General features: G+C 37.7%; 1 protein-coding gene across 4 annotated transcripts; it reads right to left on the reverse strand.

Moving 5' to 3' along the window:
• Positions 1–366: 366 nt before the first annotated feature.
• LOC110695510 lies at positions 367–19,893 on the reverse strand. 4 transcript variants are annotated; one of them, XM_021872736.1, is made up of 11 exons: positions 19,432–19,893; positions 14,258–14,561; positions 13,934–14,170; positions 13,564–13,845; positions 2,995–3,435; positions 2,642–2,911; positions 2,415–2,562; positions 2,234–2,313; positions 1,886–2,130; positions 1,704–1,804; positions 367–593 (listed from the first exon to the last, which is right to left on the reverse strand). In XM_021872736.1, the coding sequence occupies exons 1-5, from the start codon at positions 19,854–19,856 to the stop codon at positions 3,058–3,060; spliced, it is 1,626 nt and encodes a 541-aa protein (XP_021728428.1). In that variant the 5' UTR covers positions 19,857–19,893; the 3' UTR covers positions 367–593; positions 1,704–1,804; positions 1,886–2,130; positions 2,234–2,313; positions 2,415–2,562; positions 2,642–2,911; positions 2,995–3,057. The 4 variants fall into 4 exon arrangements, with proteins under 4 accessions (XP_021728428.1, XP_021728429.1, XP_021728431.1 ...); XM_021872737.1 differs by having other exon boundaries at positions 2,234–2,323; XM_021872739.1 differs by lacking the exon at positions 19,432–19,893 and adding an exon at positions 14,733–14,822.
• Positions 19,894–20,668: the final 775 nt, after the last annotated feature.

The following is a 20,668-nucleotide window of genomic DNA, read 5'->3' on the forward strand; positions in this document are numbered from 1 at the left end:
CTGAAATGTCAGTTACGAATAAATTTTTTTTGTATTTAAATAAGTCCTTATTCGTAACGGATACCTAAAACGCCCGTTACAAATAAGTGATTATTCGTAACTGACATCTTAAGTGTCCGTTACGAATAGAGTTTTATTGTATATAATTTAACACTTATTTGTAACGGGCAACAAAAGTGCCCGTTACGAATAACTGGTTATTTGTAACTGACAATTTTGCTGCCCGTTACAAATAATTATTAAATTAAATTTTCATTTTATTTAATTTCGACAGCATGTCTTTATATATAATTAATATATATTAATTAAAACCTGTTATAATATACCTGTTCCTGTAAATAAGCAATTATACCGAACAATCTTTCGTAAAAATTAATACGACGTAATATAAAAACTGAAGTAGTAACACATTACAAATAAAAACTTGTATAAATTTATCCAACATATACAACAACACTAAAAATATTACGTTGTTCTACCTAAGCTAATAGTTATGCATTCAATAAATATTTACTTCTAAAGTATTGCGCCCATTGTTCTCGAACCACATTCAACTCGTCAACATCATACGCGGCGGTCCTTGGACAAAAATCCTATTGAAAAAAAAAACATATGAAAGAGGTTACAAAATAAAAACAATCCATAATAAAAACAAATCATTAGAATAAATGTGATGAACCAAATTATAGAAATAAAACTCATAATATAGAAACAAAACACATAACATCCTTAATTGACTTATATTTTGATTTCTATGAGTTGAAATCAATAAAAAGTTAACATTTACTCACTTTTAGGAGCATATAGAGCCAAAAAGGCTTCAAAATTGTGCTAAAGGACTTCTATCTTTCCCATCTTTCAAGTATTGGTTCAAATTAACACAATGTAACACATAAAATCCTTAATTATCTTATTTTTTGGTTTCTATGAATTGAAATCAATGAAAATTGACCACTATCTCACTCTTGGGAGCGTATAGAGCCAAAAAGGCTTCAAAATTGCCTAAGGGACTTCTACCTTTCCCCATCTTTCATGTATTGGTTTAAATTAACACAATATAATACTAAACATCCTTAATTACCTTATATTTTGGTTTTTATGAATTGAAATCAATGAAAATTGACCATTATCTCACTCTTGGGAGCTTATAGAGCCAAAAACGCTTCAAAATTGTCTAAGGGACTTCTACCTTTCCCATCTTTCAAGTATTTGTTCAAATTAACACAATATAACACATAACATCCTTAATTACCTTATATTTTGGTTTCGATGAATTGAAATCAATGAAAATTGACCATTTACTCACTTTTAGGAGCGTATAGAGCCAAAAAGGCTTAAAAATTGCCTAAGGGACTTCTACCTTTCCCATCTTTCATGTATTAGTGAATTAACACAATATAACACTAAACATCCTTAATTACCTTATATTTTGGTTTCTATGAATTGAAATCAATGAAAATTGACCATTATCTCACTCTTGGGAGCGTATAGAGCCAAAAACGCTTCAAAATTGTCTAAGGGACTTCTACCTTTCCCATATTTCAATTATTTGTTCAAATTAACACATATAACACTAAACATCCTTAATTACCTTATATTTTGGTTTTTATGAATTGAAATCAATAACAATTGACCATTATCTTACTCTTGGGAGCGTATAGAGCTAAAAAGGTTTCAAAATTTGCAAAAAAAAAACTACTAACCCTTCTAAGACACCTTTGCACTCCAAGTGAGAAGTAACAATCTCATACATGTATCTCATAATGTAGTAGCCACATTCAACGCCTCCTTATTGTTGAGCACACTAGTATATATAACAAATAGTTAAAAATTTTGTTTTCAAAGTGAACAATGTATAACAATATGGGGTGAGTAGTGTATTTACCTCCATTTGTATGAATTTCAATTTAGTGGCAATATAAAAAACATATTTTGAACCTTGCGACATATGGAGCCACGATGAATTAGCAACGTTTACCCGTCTTTCTTACTTCATGCAAAAATGTATTCTTCACATATGTATAAGTTTCAAGGTAATCATTCTCAATTGAAGATTCAGAAATGAGTTGAGGACAAAAGAATGTGATCTCAGTCCTGTTGAAAAGGTCGATGAAGTTGTCTACTAAATACCTACATGATAAAGACATAGAAAGCAAAAAATTCAGCATTATAGCATTAAAAATATTACTATAGTGAATATAAAACCAAAGTAAAGGAAGATTAAGTAACCTACATGATATAAACATGAATCAATGAAACATTAGCCCACGATCCTCTTAGAAATTCACGTACATCGGTAGCGGTTACCCATATCTGTTTGTCACTATCAAAATTAAACATCGAGGCCTTTAAAAGTACCGATGTTGTATCATACTTTGCATCATCAGAATTCATTAACCAATACAACAACTCACACCCCTCGCCAAAAGTATCGACAATTTTATCTTCAAGTGGTAGGAATTTTGTGGGTTTGATGGTAGATTGCCTTGATTTCACACCACAACTATCGTCCCCTTCTTTGCTTTGGCGAGATCTATGCTTCTTTTTGGGCGATGGTGAAACCTTTACAAATAGATGAATATTAGTCTAGATAAAGTATACAAAAATGATGGGATTTAATGTTAATAGTAGGAGAATATACCTCCTCTTCAAAAAAAACCATGTCTATAGGCCATAGTACAAAGGAAGACTTGGCTTTTCCCAACTTAGTCACACCATCGGGAGACGGTACCGGTATATCGAGGAAGGCACAGTCGGGATAAGGGTTGTCCACACTAACCCTGTAATGATCAGGTAACATCTTCAGGTTGTGCGTAACTTCACCGGTAACAGGATATACCGTTCTATCTGCCACAACCACTAAATTTTGATTGGACTCATCTTTCAATGCTAGGCGACATTTAGTGGCTACCTACATATTACAAAAAACTCGATCAATATTATACATGTTAACCATGTAAAGTCATATCTTTAGTATTAGTTAAAGACATATACCTCTATTACACGAGGGCTTTGTGTTGCCTCCATGTTCGTCATCACTTGCATTCCTTGAAATGCCTACACGTCACTGGTCATCTGTGGTAGTAAATTGGCGAGATAAGCTTTCACCTCCATTGCCACCCGTTGTTCCAACCTCTCTTCGATCCTCTCTTGAAGCTTCTCTTCAACCTTTTCTTCTAGCCTCGCCTCAAATTCTTGAGTTAGGGTAGCTTTCATTGATTCTAACTCTTCTAATGAGCATCCACCTTGGCCGGATGATTTACCCTTTTTGTATCCCTTCCCAAATACTTGTGTGTGACTAACTCCAAACCCACACCTTCCTAGTGCTTTTACATGCCCGCGGTGATCCCTTTTTCCTAAAGCCTTGTCGAGGGCATCCATACCAATAGCATCACTTGAATTGTTTCCTTCATCATTCTTTTGCAAGTTTTCCAACTATTAAAAAAAAACATATATAAGATATGGCAGAACAAGAACCTGAATTGAAAAAAAATGATATCCATAAATAGACTTGTAGTCTACAGCATATATAGCATAGAAGTGAACATAACTGATCGGAACTGATCAGAACTGAAATTTCAGAACTGATCGAAAGTGATCGGAACTGAAATTTCAGAACTGATCGGAAGTGATCAGAACTGAAATTTCAGAACTGATCGGAACTGAAATTTCAGAATTGATCAGAACTAAAATTTCAGAACTGATCGGAACTGAAATTTCAGAACTGATCGGAATTGATCGGAACTGAAATTTCAGAACTGATTGGAACTGAAATTTCAGAACTGATCGGAACTGAAATTTCAGAACTGATCGGAATTGATCGGAACTGAAATTTCAGAACTGATTGGAACTGAAATTTCAGAACTGATCGGAACTAAAATTTCAGTGATCGGAACTGATCAGAACTGAAATTTCAGAACTCATCGGAACTGAAATTTCAAAACTGATCGAAAGTGATCAGTACTGATCAGAACTGAAATTTCAGAACTGATCGGAACTGAAATTTCAGAACTGATCAGAACTGAAATTTCAGAAATGATCGGAACTGAAATTCCAGATGTGATCGGAATTGATTGAAACTGAATTTCAGAACTGATTGGAACTGAAATTTCAGAACTGATCGGAACTGAAATTTCAGAACTGATCGGAACTGATCAGAACTGAAATTTCAGAACTGATCGGAACTAAAATTTCAGAACTGATCAAAACTGATCGGAACTAAAATTTCAGAAGAGCTTATGACATGATTGCTGGACTTGATTATTTGCATTAAGAAAGATACTTACCACTACTACGACATGGTGAGCCACATTCAGATTAGGGATAGAGGGGAACATAGGGAAAACAGAGAATATAGTAGAAGTAAGTAATCAAATAAGGAGAAACAAAGGAGAAGAGTGCAAACAGGAGCCAGGACCGAAAGTAGGGGATATATAATAATCTCAATGTTCATATCTCAATGTATAACATAAAATCCAATGCATAAATTCAAACATGATTCATGAGCTAATGAATGCCTATCTGTGCTGCAAATTGGATTGCAAGTAAAGTTGCCTGGTTGGCATGCCTTTATTAGAGTGTATGGCAGAGGCCTGATGTCAATATTGATCACTTATGGCATGAAACAAAGTAACTACTCTTCCAACATCAAGTGTTATCTCTAAAACATTAGCTGGGAATATTTAAAATTAGTCTATCCTATGGAAGCATATGCACACATAATTTAAAAAGCTAAAAGTTAGTGCCCCCAGTGTTTCTCAATTGGGAGTTTCCTTCAAAATCTTCAAAATGACATACTAAGTATTAACACCATCACAAATCCACAGGTCCTTGCCTTTTTCTGTATGCATGGTTAACAACAACTAAGCAAGCAACAACTAATCAGAACTTGTAGACACCCATTTGTGTCTCCCCAAAATCAAACCCAGTGATGAGTGCCTTTCACGTCGAATCATAATCGAATGAAACGAAAGTGTGGAAAGGTTTAGTGTTGCGGAAAGTTTTATTTTCTTTTCTTTTCTTTTCTCTTCTCTCTGTTTTTGAAAACTTTATTTTAAGAAAACAGTCAATCCAGTTTGGTTGGTCCATGATATGGGTCCAATAGTGGTGTAGTTGGATGGGGCTTGCAAAGACCTTTCCAACGATATATTATTTTCCTTGAAGTTACTAACGTGTGTATTTTGTAATTAGAAAGAGGTACGAGGCATCCAAGTAAGTACTTTATTGATTAATTGATATTATGATGTAGATATCATGTTTATATTGTTATTATGATATTCCTAGTATCATGTCTAGGGTATCTTTAATATCAAGCATGATTAAAAGTATGATGCTTCCTATGTTCTTTCTAACATTTACGATTATGATTGATTGTTGGATATTTATTATGTTGCTTGATATGCATATTATTTTATATTGTTATTGCTTGATCACCTTTTATTGCAGGTTAAAGGGAATTGGTATTTGCAATCACGCTTAATAAGATAATTAACAATCTTGTTAGGGCTAATTTGATTTAAATTCAAGTGATCACCAATAATAGTTTATTTGTGCATTAAATTCAACCAACATAGATTAAACTGGTTTAGGGTTAATCCTATTAATTGTATGTTAATCAGAAAGCGCACATGAATACGAGTAGAATAAAGTAGAGGCCTATTATTAGGGCAGGTTCAATCTCTTTTAGGTTGGATTTGTACCTTCATCCCCGGACCCTTATTTGGTTCATGACCTTGTGAAGTTGGCGATCTCTTGGATCGTTAAGGGGTGTAACCTTCACCTCGTGAACGGTTTACAAGTTCCTTAAAAACTTGTTGGCGACTCTTTTGCTCTATCTTCTTCCCTTTTGGACGCCACCGTACTTTAGTGTATGATCACAGTGGGGTTCGATCTAGTGGGATTTTTAAGGCTTGAAATTATTCCCTACAGTTTTTGGCGACTCCACTGGGGAGGATTTCTATTTTAATTCCTAAATTTGTTTCGGCAATGATTTAGAATGAGTGGATGAGACTCGAAAAGTTCTAAGTATTTCATGTGCGTAATTTTGATTAACATTATTGTCATATGCATAAAAAGGTTCTCATTAGAAAGACCATCCGTAATGAGTCAAAAACATAGGATTTTACATGTAGGAAATTTGAGAAATGTCTTTCACAACTAGGACTGAAATAACACCGCGCGAAACTGGATGATTTTATTGAGCACAGAAAGCTGCTGAGGCATGTGGGAAGTAGCGTCGGGGGCCAGAGCTTGGCGCCACACTTTTTGCCGTAGCGCCAGACGCCAGTATTGGCGCCAGGCGCTACAGTTAACAGTTGGCGCCAGTCTCTGTTTGCTGGCGCCAGTTTCCCCCAATACCGAGCCAGAAATATGCGTTCTAATTTCGACCGGTTTTTCGTATTGTTTGCTCGATCCTACTTCCTGATTGAATTTTTTCTCATTTTTCTGAAACCCATATGTGTTCTACATATGGACATAACCCTCTGGGAATTCATGCTCTATCTACCCGATTGAACGCTCCTGGCAACAAAGGGTACATCTGAGATGTTGAATTCACCAAACCATGGAAGTGAGTTTTTTTTTTTTTCTAAAAAACTCGCGGTGTTCTATCCACACGCGTTAACCCTTCACGGTTAGGCTTCTACGCGGTGCATCTGAACAATTAACCATGGACCCTATTTGACAAAACCATATCCCGAACTTTAGAGAACTAGCGCCATGGTTAGGTTGCGAACTCATTGCATCATATTGTGCCTACTTGACTAATTGTGCATTATTTGTTGTGCACATATATTCTATGTTCCTCTTAACCGTTTGTTGATTTGTGTTGAGATTATAATTAATGACTTAAAGAACTTTGCCTAATTAATTAATTAATTAATTTGAGTCAATAAAGTTTTTTCTTCTTTTAATCGGAATTGACCTAGTACGACTTTAGGCATACCCCAACTGATTAATAATACCGAAAACAGTCCCAGACCAAAGCTCCAATGTTGGTGCCAAAGTCTGAGCTGTAGCGCCACTGTATGGTGTGTAGCGCTAGATATTTACTAAAAAGTCTGGCGCCAATCACCATATTGTGACGCCAGTCCTGTCGCTTGGCCGACAGTTCGGATTATTTGTCGAGTCATCACCTAGGGTCTAATTAACCAGTTTGCTAATTAATTCGGTTAATTTTTGCTGTCAATAACACTTTGTCAAGTCATTAATCGAGTCTTGGTCACATAGTCTAGCCACATGGTCATGACACGAGTCTCAACATGTCACCTACACTCACTAGTCTTAGCACACACTTTGAGTACACATCACCATGGCCATGTCTTAGGTTCATGCATAAGTCGGTCTTTTTCCGTCATTTGAGTTGGGGTACATTCTACTCCTAATTCTTCATATCCCTCCATCTAAATCTTTCTTCACATTCTTCCATCTTTCTTCACCTCCTCCATCCATTGCATGTTGAATAAAGTTTGAGTCAAATAATTAACAATAAGTATCCCCAAATTCCTTTTCTACAGTACTTGGTCGAGGAGAGAAGGGCGATTAATCAAGGACAACCTCTTTATTCAAGTCTCGCTTTTTGATAAACTGATTCGTCAAAAGAGGAAGGCTAAGAAGATAATGGCAACTTAAGAAGAAGTCAATGAGCTTAGGAACCAATTGGTTACCATGACTGAAACACTGAAGCTCCTCACACTTAAGGTTGATGATCCCGTGAAGCAACAACAGATGGACCTCATGCAAGAGAGTCTGAGCAAGTTATCTAGTGACTATAAATTTCAGGGCATGAGTTCGCAAGGGGTCTCGCTGGACAAAGAACTTCTTCCGCATAAGTTCAACGCCACTGACGTCCCTAAATTCAAGGCAACAGATAACCCTTACTTCCATCTAAGAGCTTTTGAAACTATAATGACCATTAAGGGTATCGATAAGAAGGTTTTCCCCACTCTGTTCTCACTATCTCTTAAAAGCGTTTGCCAACAATGGTTTTTCTCCCTTGACAAGGAGAAAACCTCTACTTGGGAATCAATAGCAAACGCTTTCGTTGATAGGTACAAGTGCAATATCCAAGTTGAAACCGATCATAGACAACTTGAGATACTAAGACAAAAAGAAAATGAAGGCTTTACTTCTTTCTTTAATAAGTGGAGGGAAACTTCCGCCAAGATGATTGAGGTCCCCACCGAAAAAGAATCTGTGAGGATGTTTATTAAGAATCTCCAAGAAAAGTATTCGAAGCACCTAAAATATCAACATAATTTGAATACTTTCAAGGCCGTTTATGACATCGGAATTGAAATCAAAGATGACCTTGCAAAGCAAAAAGCTACTAACAATAGTAACCACGGTGGCTGGAAAGGAAAGAAGAACGACAATCCTTCTTCTTCCGAAAACGCCCACTCTAGTAACAATGTTAGTACCTTTGATCTCAGTGAAGTTTTAGCCATAGATAACCAAGGATCTAAAAAGCAACTAAGGAAAGACTTCACCCCCATTGGGATGAGTTACGATACTACCTTCGATCGACTCCATGCCAAAGGACTCATTACTCCCATTGGACCTATTCAAGATCCCGCACCTGAAAAGAGATTGCCAAGTTGGAATCCAGACGAACACTGCAAGTACCATCAAGGTAGGGGTCATACTACTGAGAGCTGTTGGAAGCTAAAGGAGGCTATCCAACATTTGATTGATAATAACAAGCTTCCCATGCCTCCAGTTAACAAGAAGACTGGGTGATGATGAAGCAAATGACACAAGACAAGAGGCGAGCTGCAACGACAAGATTTCGTGACCTCTTTTTCTATTTCTTCTTCTTTTCCTTTCCCCAATAAGTCTAGCATAGGCACCTTTTCTTTTCTTTTAGATTAATAGGATTTTTTCCTTTTTCCCTTTTTAATAAAATGAGCATTATTTCCTTGAATATGATCATTTCATTATATTGCATAAAAAAAAAAATCCATGTCGAGCTAAGCACAAGGTATACCAATGATTTGAGGCACCCCTTGTAGCCACATCATATCTCCTTTCGCCTTTCAATTTACACATCCTTTCTTCATAAACCACTTTGAGCCTCGTCTAACGATAGACCCTTCTTTTTTCAACCTACATCTACCTAACCTTGGGATGGGATGGCGTGCAACTTATGCAATTCTAAAAGAGCTTGAGCAAATTCAGAAGGAAGCAATAGCAAAAAATAAGCAATAATAAAAAACGAAAACAAGTGTACAAAAGGGCAAGTGTTCCAATGTCTTTGATATGAAAATATCTTCGATAAGAACACGTCTCAAATTGCGTCTCTTATCAAGTGATCGGTACCGTGCCTGAGAAACATGAATGCCAAGTGAGTGATAGACCGCATGATCGAGATTGCCCACACTTATAAAAATAAAAAAAATGCTAAAGCAAAAAGAGCTAAAAAAGAATAGAAATTCAAGCATGAAAATACAAAGATTCAAAAGCGAGGTTGCACACCTTGGGGGCTTATCTAGGGTCTTGAGCCTTTATCCCCTTCTTCTTCAATCCTTTAGCCTAACCACGTTACAACCCTTAAAAGACTTTTTGAGGTACACACACTTGTGCGAGGTCCGGCTAGAGCTACGTTCGGCCTGATTCCTAACGGATACGTAGGCAACCTCACATCGAGGTGCGGTCGTAATAAACATGCATTCATATTCACATTCACACACTTGCACCATGATCATATCAAGGAATTCCCTATGATCATCCCTATTCGTTTAGAGCTAGACTTGGGGGCTTGATCCTTATATCATTAGCTTGCCTAGCCTAAGAGTCACCATTATTTGGCTCTTCTAACAATAATATTTTTCCACACACTTAGCTCTTGCGGCCTAGCTTTAGTGTCACTTTCACACACCGCACAGATACATGACCAAATAGTCTTTCCCTTAGGAACCCTTTGTCATGAAATCTTAACACAACATTGAAGCATGCCTTATCGCTCATCACTCATAATCATCATTGCATCACAAAGTATGAAGTGCTTAGCCTCCGTGCCTAAGTCACCCAAATACTTTCATTATGGAGTCAACAGTTGAGATAGCCTAGGATGAATTAATCCTTGCACCTTGAGAGATAGCATCAAACAACATTTGACTAAGCTCATTCAACATGCATCTTCAAACTTCACTTTTGATTCTTTTTCGCGTTTTTCTTTTTCGGGAGAAAGTCGGTACCCTCCACAAAAATGACGGAAGATTTTTGCTTTTTTGCATTTTTTTTCGAGTCGCACGATCACATTACAATGCACACACGAGTCATGTCATGCCATATCACTTTGATTTGAGTCACACGTGTCTTTTCACTTTGAGTCGAGTCAACCTCGAGTCAATCACAGCGAGTCAAGTTTATACCTTGAGTCGTGTCAAGTCGATGAGTCAAGCAATGCTAAACCTTAGGTCAACCCTAAGATGATTAAAGAGATTGGAAAAGTTCTATAGTTAAAATAAATACAGGTGCAGCACAACAGGGAAAACCCTATCGCAGCGTTCGCAACGAACAGAGTAAGAAATAAAACGGCAAACTGAATTTAAAGAAGAATCCGTGCCGGCGCCAGTCCCTAGACATTGGCGTCACTTTCTGTGCTTGGCGCCAGACACCAATTCCAGTGCCTGGCGCTAATGCCATATGTTTGGCGCTGATTGATTTTCAGCGACGCCAAAGCAGCCAGCCACCTGTTGGGGTTGTGCTAGCCTTCTGCAATATATTTTGGGTTCCTTGGTACGCCAGTTAGCCCCTATAAGCAATATTGACATGATTGAGTAGTCGATTTGGTTACAGCAGCAAATAAGTGATCGACCTGATGAAAGATCGTCTCACTTAGCTTAAGGCGCCTAAGAATTGGCTCATTAACAAAAGGCACCGACATACTGGTTCATTCGCAAAAGGACATCGACGTATAGGTTCAAAACAACTAGAGCGCCGACGTACAGGCATAGCGGAAGAAAAGTTCGAGCGAGCTTTAAAGATCGACAAGTGTTGGTCTTCGGTATTTTTCCGTTGGGGAAATTATCGCATCAATTGAGGATGACTTCAAGTAAATTTATTTTCGACGGCATTCTCTAAGATTGTGGAAGTTGTCACAGATTTGAGAAGATAACACGAGATGGGCAGTCTTCGACGGCATTCGCTAAGATTGTGGAAGTTGTCACCCAAGATTTGAGAAGATAGCACGAGATGGGCAGTCTTCGACGGCATTCGCTAAGATTGTGGAAGTTGTCACCAAAGATTTGAGAAGATAGCACGAGATGGGCAGTCTTCGACGACATTCGCTAAGATTGTGGAAGTTGTCACCAAAGATTTGAGAAGATAGCACGAGATGGGCGGTCTTCGACGGCATTCGCTATGATTGGAAAGGTTGTCACTATGATTCAAGAAAAGGCTCAAGATGTAGCAACATTGATCGACGGCGTTCCCTAGATTGCGGAAGATCATCAAAACAAACGGTAAGGTGGCGTTCCCTAGATTGCGGAAGATCGTCAAAACAAACGGTAAGGTGGCGTTCCCTAGATTGTGGAGAGTTGTCACAAACAACTGAGGATTGTTTCAAGAGAAGCAATCTTCGATAGTATTCCCTTGGACGTGGAATGTTATTAATGCGGATGAGGATTGTTTCAAGAGAAGCAATCTTTGATAGTATTCCCTAGGATGTGGAGTATTATCATTGCGGAGGAGGATAGTTTCAGGCGAAGCAATTTTCTATATTGGAAGCAGTTACGGGCGTAGCAGTTTTCAAGCGGGATGGCGTTCTCTAGCTTGCAGGAGGTCATCAAAACAGATCGGTTACTTTCAGAGACGTGTGCTCGATGGTGCAAGATACGCGTTTCTTAACTCTGTTATCTGTTTAACTAACATTGTTTTGCAGGTATCGACGTTATAAGATTGATTTAGGATCGCAGAACGTTCTGAATCATTCTCCGTCCCTATCGATACTTTGACTTTTGTTTTCGAAACTTGCGTTTCTCCAAACTCAGTCAAAGTGGGGGCTTCTGTAGACACCCATTTGTGTCTCCCCAAAACCAAACCCAGTGATGAGTGCCTTTCACGTCGAATCATAATCGAATGAAACGAAAGTGTGGAAAGGTTTAGTGTTGCGGAAAGTTTTATTTTCTTTTCTTTTCTTTTCTCTTCTCTCTGTTTTTGAAAACTTTATTTTAAGAAAACAGCCAATCCAGTTTGGTTGGTCCATGATATGGGTCCAATAGTGGTGTAGTTGGATGGGGCTTGCAAAGACCTTTCCAACGATATATTATTTTCCTTGAAGTTACTAACGTGTGTATTTTGTAATTAGAAAGAGGTACGAGGCATCCAAGTAAGTACTTTATTGATTAATTGATATTATGATGTAGATATCATGTTTATATTGTTATTATGATATTCCTAGTATCATGTCTAGGGTATCTTTAATATCAAGCATGATTAAAAGTATGACGCTTCCTATGTTCTTTCTAACATTTACGATTATGATTGGTTGTTGGATATTTATTATGTTTATTGATATGCATATTATTTTATATTGTTATTGCTTGGTCACCTTTTATTGCAGGTTAAAGGAAATTGGTATTTGCAATCACGCTTAATAAGATAATTAACAATCTTGTTAGGGCTAATTTGATTTAAATTCAAGTGATCACCAATAATAGTTTATTTGTGCATTAAATTCAACCAACATAGATTAAACAGGTTTAGGGTTAATCCTATTGATTGTATGTTAATCAGAAAGTGCACATGAATACGAGCAGAATAAAGTAGAGGCCTATTATTAGGGCAGGTTCAATCTCTTTTAGGTTGGATTTGTACCTTCATCCCCGGACCCTTATTTGGTTCACGACCTTATGGAGTTGGCGATCTCTTGGATCGTTAAGGGGTGTAACCTTCACCTCGTGAACGGTTTACAAGTTCCTTAAAAACTTGTTGGCGACTCTTTTGCTCTATCTTCTTCCCTTTTGGACGCCACCGTACTTCAGTGTATGATCACAGTGGGGTTCCAGCTAGTGGGATTTTTAAGGCTTAAAATTATTCCCTACAGAACTGAAATTTCAGAACTGATCGGAACTGTTCAAAACTGATCATAACTGAAATTTCAGAACGGATCAGAACTGATCGAAACTGATCAGAACTGAAATTTCAGAACTGATCGGAACTGATCAGAACTGAAATTTCAGAAATGATCGGAACTGAAATTTCAGAACTGATCGGAACTGATCAGAACTGAAATTTCAGAACTTACCGCAATAGATTAGAACTAATCGGAACTGATCAGAATTGTAATTTCAGAACTGATCAGAACTATAATTTCAGAACTGGTCGGAACGGATCAGAACAGATCGGGACTGATTAGAACTGACCGGAAAAGGCCTCAATTTTAGCAAATCCCATTAAACAACGCAGGAAGCAGGAAATGAGCAATAAACAGAAAAGGCCTCCCATTAAACAATGCAGGAAATGAGCAATAAACAGAAAAGGCCTGATCACTGATCAGCTCAAAAGTATAAACAAGTAACTGAAAAAAAAAAACTATACTTGGTTACTTAGAACAACACTTACAATAGCATTGGCTTTTTGCTGGGTTTCGGCATTTTTTGGGTCTATAGCCCACGATCCATCTGCATTACGAGTTTGACGGGCCAAAATCCAATAAAGAGACCGTTTAAGCTTTTCAGTCATTACACAGCTTGTTGTGGACTCTGTGGTGCTTGAGGTTGAAGATTCTGCTGGAATTCTATTGGTATTACTCCAATCAACTCGAGCCCTCTCATAACTCTTGGAGCCTAGATGGTGGCGATGCTTATTATTCTTTGCATTTTCCTTGCCTTTTTCACTCAGAGCCTATTACAAAATGGAAAGCTATTGTAAGTAGTATTGTAGTTGAAATAAAGTATATATGTGAAAAATACTTTCAGAATATCTTACACACCTTAAATTCATCTGTATTGCAATATTTCTCAAAATCTTTCCATTGCTCTTCTGTGATGTAACCTTCATAAAGCTCCCAAGGCTTAATGTTTGCACTTGGTGAGTCAAGCGGAGGTGCAGTTTCCTTAGTAATGAATCGTGAAACTAACCGAGACTTGTGCTTCCTAAATCTTGCACCAACAGCTTCGTGGAACTTCTTCTCTTTACTACCCTTGGGATCATAAATGTGGAACTTCCGCTACAAAATTAGAGAATGTTAATATTCATAATTAATTATAAGTATCGTTAAATTTAGAGCAGTAAACCATATTTATATCGTAATTACCTTACTCTCCTCCCACAAGTTTTGCTTTTGAACTTTATCATACTTCGGATATCCCTTCACATTAATGTTAACTCTTTGAGCACAATTACTAATTTGCTTCCCATAAGCAGATTCCCACTTTCCAATAGGCATGTCAAACTCATCAAATTCGAGGAACATGGGTGTAGTTGTTTGGACTGATCTGGACGGGCCTCGTCCCTTTTTTGTAGAAGATTTTACTTGGGAAGTGGAGGCATCCATGTCACCAGATTGTTCCTGTCCATCATGATCATCTCTGCTTTCTTCCATTGTAGTATGCCTACACCTACACAAAGAATGAAATTAACAAGAATAGAATCAAAATCATAACAATAAAATCATATTACTGTAAATACTATACAATAAAGAAGTTAATGATTTAGATATATACCAATTTAATAAATTCAATATTAATTGCAAAAAAATACTATTGTTAAAGGAATAGAATAACACAAACCTTGGTTGTAGTTATAGGAACCACTAACCCTTCCTCACGATCATACTCTACATCACCAACAATATCTTCCCCTTCTTGTAGAGGTTGCACTCCCATTGTTATAGGCGGGATGTCATCAAATTGGTCACTCTTCTTCATCCACAACATCTTCCACACCCACAATTTTTCTCTTGCCTTCAACTACAACACCCCATTGCGGATCTATATTATCCTTGATGTTGAATACTTGTTTCGATTGTAAGGCTAATACAAAAGGCTCTTCACCATTAGTATAACGACTAGAGTCAACCAAGGTGAATCCAAATAACTCATCGGTTTTCATACCACGACGGTTATCAGCCCATTTGCAACGAAATAAAGGAATTGTGAAATCAACATAATCCAACTCCCAGATTTCTTGAATGACACCGTAGTATTCAGTAGAAGATGCAACCACGACAACACCACTATTTTGTTGCACACTTTTTTCATCTTGACGACAAGTGGCAAAAGTAAATCCATTTATATCGTAACCCTCATAAGTATACACAAGTGGTTGTGGACCTCGTGAAAGCCACTTGATCGTTTCAGAAACATTCTCATCTCTACTCAATTCAAGCTTCACTTGGCCTTCAAAGTGGTGATTATGCTCCTGCATCAACGCATAGGAGTTGACCCTGGGATTGTGAATTTTCAACTCATGAAGATGTTTTTCAATATATGGATGAACTGCAGATAGGTTTTATAACACAAATCGGTGGGCTTTCTTATATCGATAAAGTGGAGGTTTAACCAATTTCCGACCTACTTTACCCTTTCCTTGAAGTCTTCCCTCGTGACGAGAAGTCGGAATCCCAATTTCTTTAGCCTTAGCTAAAAATACTGAACAATAGTTCCCTGCTTCCTCTGCTATGAACCCTTTCACGATGCTCCCTTCAGGATTTGCTCTGTTCTTTGCCTTATCTGCCAAAGTACCCATTTGCCTCTCATAAGGGTACATCCAACGCATAAATACAGGACCGCACTCCTTTATCTCATGAGGCAAGTGCATAACAAGGTGAGTCATTATGTCAAAAAAGGAAGGAGGAAAATACATCTCGAATTTGCATAATGTTTCAACAATATCATATTCCATATCGTCGAGTGTTTTTGGATCTATCACCTTATTGCAAATTGCATTAAAAAACAAGCAAAGCTTCACAATAGCATGCCTAAAATGTTTTGGCAAAAGGCCTCGGAGTGCAATTTGGCATGAACACTTGCATCATCACATGAAAATCATGGGACTTCATACCAACAACTTTCTTATCAGTAGTAGAAACAAAACGCCTTATGTTCGACGAATACCCTGTCGGCACCTTGATTCCTTTCAAACACTCACAAAAGATCCTTTATTCTTCTCTAGACAATGTATAACACGCATGGGGCAAAAATGCTTTTTTCGTTGCTTTATTTTCCTCAGCCCATAACTTAGGTCGAATTTTGGCTTCCTTCAAGTCTCTACGCACATTATTACCATCCTTTATCTTTCCTTTGATATTCAACAAAGTCCCAATTAGTGCCTCACAAACATTTTTTTCAATGTGCATAACATCAAGACAATGTCGAACCGACAAGTGCTTCCAATAAGGAAGATCCCACAACTTAGACACTTTTTTCCACAACACACCCTTCTTCGGTATCTCTCTGTGCATCTTACCGAAGATTGTCTTAACATTTTTAATTTTCTCATACACTTCAATTCCTGTCAATGGCTCACGACTCACTCCCTTCTCAACATGCCCGTCGAATTGTTGTCTCATCTTCCTGTATGGGTGATTTCGACGAAGTGATCGTCTGGTATGCATGTACACATTCTTCCCCCAACGCTTCAAGCGTGTAATTTGCATGCCATCCTCACAAATAGGGCATGGTTTTTGTCCTCTGACTTCGTACCTTGACAAATTTCCATATGCAGGAAAGTCATTAATAGTACAAAACACCATGGCTCTTAATTTGAAATTTGTACCCGAAAGAGCATCAAATGTCACAACATCTTCATCCCACAACAGTTTCAAATCGTCAATAAGGGGCTCCAAATAAACATCTATCTCATGGCTAGGTTGTTTAGGACCAGGGATTAGAAGTGATAACATGATGTACTTGCGCTTCATGCACAACCAAGGAGGTAGGTTGTATATTGACAGAAGAACAGGCCATGTACTATGTTGACTACTAAGAGTGCTAAATGGATTCATCCCATCCGTACTTAATGCCAGTCTTATGTTCCTCGACTCCTTCCCAAATTCTGGAAATGTCTTGTCAATGTGTTTCCATTGCAACGAATCAGCTGGGTGTCTGATCAACCCATCCTTCTTCCTCTCATTTTCATGCCAAACCAACTTCTTTGCTTCATCCTTAATTGAGAACAGGCGCTTCAACCTTGGTATTATAGGAAGATACCATACTACCTTAGCTGGTGGCCACTTCAAGGGATCCTTATTTAAGCCCTCTCGCTTGTATCGTGACACACCACACTTTGGGCAAGCATCCAATTTTGCATTCTCCTTTCGATACAGCACACAATCATTAGGACATGCATGGATCTTGGTGTACTCTAAACCCAATGGACACATCAACTTCTTCGCATAGTAAGTCGACTTAGGAATGTCATTTCCTTCTGGAAACATATTAAAGAGGGTTTCCAACAACAAAGTGAAACTAGTGTTGGTCCACCCGCTCTTCGCTTTCAAGTTATATAAATTTGAAATCCCAGAAAGCTTGGAATACTTAGAACAACCAGGATACAACGGTGTCTCAGCTGCTTTCGACACATTCTCATATATATGAGAATCTTCATTAACATGATCGCCTAACCCGTCTATCATCTCTTCTATCCTGTCTTCCTCAACATCATCATTAAAACCCACTTCATTATCATCAAAACCATTCGGCTCTCTCTCATCAGCTTCATTGTCGTTAATAGTCGTTAATAGAAGAATTATCCGCGGGAGGAAATTTTTCACCATGCCAATACCAAATATTGTATAGTCTAGCATAAACCCACGAATAATCAAATGGTCCTCTATTTTCTTAATGTCTTCCCACCTCTTCACATTGTTACAATCATGACAAGGGCAGAAAATAGGTCTTGCTTTGGTTAGCCTTTGTTCAACGAGTGTACTCCATTGGTGTTGAACTGCGATTCTACAGAACTCGTTAACCCCGGCTAAGTATTCAGGTGTGGTTCGAGAACCACTATACATCCAACGACGGTCCATTTCCAAAAATGTATGATTAAAACCCAAGAAACAAATTATATTCAACATCACATATCAACACATTCCAAATGCATGATTCCAAAGGTCCTTATCGCTCCAACCTAACCCATCCTTGGAAGTGTATTCTCACTAGCAAATGGTTGACCATTTTTCGGCCCTAAGGAAATTTCGGCAGCATTTCCCTATGGTTCTCAAAGTACACGATGTAATTAATTTCTTAATTACATATGTACCCTGAGAACAAATTAGGGAATGCTAACAAAAAATTACCTTTACTTCCGAAAAACAAGCAACCATTTACATCCTAAGTAAGAATACAATTCCAAGAACAATCCCAAACGGGGACTATTCAAGATTTACTCCTAATGAGTAAATCTTGAACGGGTATCTAGGCATATGAAAATATAATGCATAATAAATATTAACACATTCAAGATCAATCATGTCAAATAAAAGTAACCAAACACATAAACATGAGTTATTTACCTAACAAAGAAAATTTGATATTTGATGCAAATAAATTATACACATACAATAAAATAGACCAACCATGAAACTATACACTAAAAGTATCTATATAAAGTAAAACATACTTCAAAATTTCCAAATGCGAGAAAAATATTCACCTCTACCTCTAATTCTTAGGAATTCGTCACATAAATATCAAGCAGTTATAGCTCTCATCTTTGGTACATCAATCCAACGGCAAAAAAAAGGAGAAAAATTGCTCGAAGCCTTAAAATTGTTTGTAAGAAAAGAATCCCAAGCCGTTCGCAGGCTTTCATTAACCATACAATGAGAAAATTATTTTCTACAAAAGAAGCATTTTTTTTATAATTCAACTAGAATGAAAAAAAGGAGACAAGTAACCTAAATCCCTTTCATTAAACTATGGCTACCAAGAACTCATTATATCCTCAAATCTTTACAACGATATAGTTATATAGCAGATGCTAAAATCCCAACAGATTTTACTCCGTAAGAAACAATAATTCTGTTCCTAAGCATTACCCAGCTAGCCATAAACAACATCGATTTGATGCCGATCATTGCAAGATCACAATAAAACCCAATTGAACCTCAAATACGAGAATCCGAAGACAGATATAATCATTGCAACGTCACAATAAAACCCAGGTGATCCTCAAATACAGCTCACAACAATCATCACCAGCTATATTATATAATAAACAGAAAATTTCATCAATTTGATAATTTCAATAATCAACAACCTTAAACAAATTAACTCTTTCTTTATTCATTATTATATAATAATTCACAAACAAATATATAAAATTAAGAATTCCAACTTTCCCACTTCACGGTATCAACTCGGCTCCCCACTTCTAAAATCAACATCAATTATCCAAAAATCCACTCAAATTCATAACAAACAAAATCAAAAACTCAAGCTCAAATTCAAATTCAAATTCAAAAAAGAAAAAAGAAAAAAAAAATACCTGGATTCTTGAGTTTCGAGAAGAGAGCTTGCAAAGGAGACCGGAGAAAACAATCGGAGAAAACGACCGCAGAAAACCACCTGAGAAAACGAATGGAGAAAACCACCGGAGCAAACGGCGGAAATGGCGAGGAGCAAGTGACCGGAGCTCGTAAGGGAGAAAGGGATGGAGAAGGGACGAAGAAAAAGAGCCGACCACCGGAGCTTGCAAGGAGAAAGGGAGAAGAGACGAGGCCCGACGACGGAGAAACGGAGGACCGGCGACGGAGAAACAAAGGACCGGCGAAGGAGCTTCAAGAAGATGAGATTGCGCTTCAATGGGGAACAGCAGATCGAGTATGAGGGAGGGAAAATCAAAAAAGGGGATTGAAAAGTTTTTAGGGTTTGAAAAGTTTTGAGGGTTATTAATTTTGAACATTTAATCATAAAGGACAATTTAAGTCAGTTACAAATAAGTTGGTCAATCTCGTGTTGACTTTACTTTTTGTAACGGACAGAAAATGTCCGTTACGAATAATTTAGTATTTGTAACTGTCAGTAATTGTCCGTTACAAATAAAAATTTATTCGTAACGGGCAATAAGGTGCCCGTAACGAATAAGTATTTATTTGTAATGGACACCTTACTGCCCGTTACAAATACTCATTTTTTACGCGGATTGAAATTTTCTTCTAACGGACATTAATATTGCCTGTTACGAATGATGTTATTGTAACGGGCAACAACATGCCCGTTACGATTAACCCGTTACAAATTGACTTTTTTCCACTAGTATGTCATTCTCAGACATTATATCTCATGACGCAAGGCGGCATTGCCCCTGCGCTCTGGGAGGGAGTCCAATGCCAGACGCATGGCCTCCCAATTTGCCTCTTCATCATAAAGAATGACTCTAAGAGTCGGCTCGTAATGTTTGATGGGCAAGACGGCTTTAGCACCGTAAACCATGAGAAATGGGGTTTCACTGGTTGCCCCTTTTGTTGTTGTCCGGGTGGCCCATAAGACATGAACTAATTCTTCTGCCCATAAACCACCGGCTCTTTCAATCTTCTTCTTAATGTCGTCAGAGATGAGTTTGTTGAAGGCTTCAACTTGGCTGTTTACTTGGGGTCGGCTGATTGATACGAAACAGTTTGAGAGCCCTTGATCTCCCAACCAAGTCTTGAGCTGAGGCATCTCAAACTGAGGGCCATTATCAAACACCATGACATAGGCACCCTAAACTGGGTGATGATATT

This window comes from Chenopodium quinoa, unplaced genomic scaffold (genome assembly GCF_001683475.1).
Source record: "Chenopodium quinoa cultivar QQ74 unplaced genomic scaffold, ASM168347v1, whole genome shotgun sequence".
In the NCBI taxonomy this organism is placed as follows: domain Eukaryota; kingdom Viridiplantae; phylum Streptophyta; class Magnoliopsida; order Caryophyllales; family Amaranthaceae; genus Chenopodium; species Chenopodium quinoa.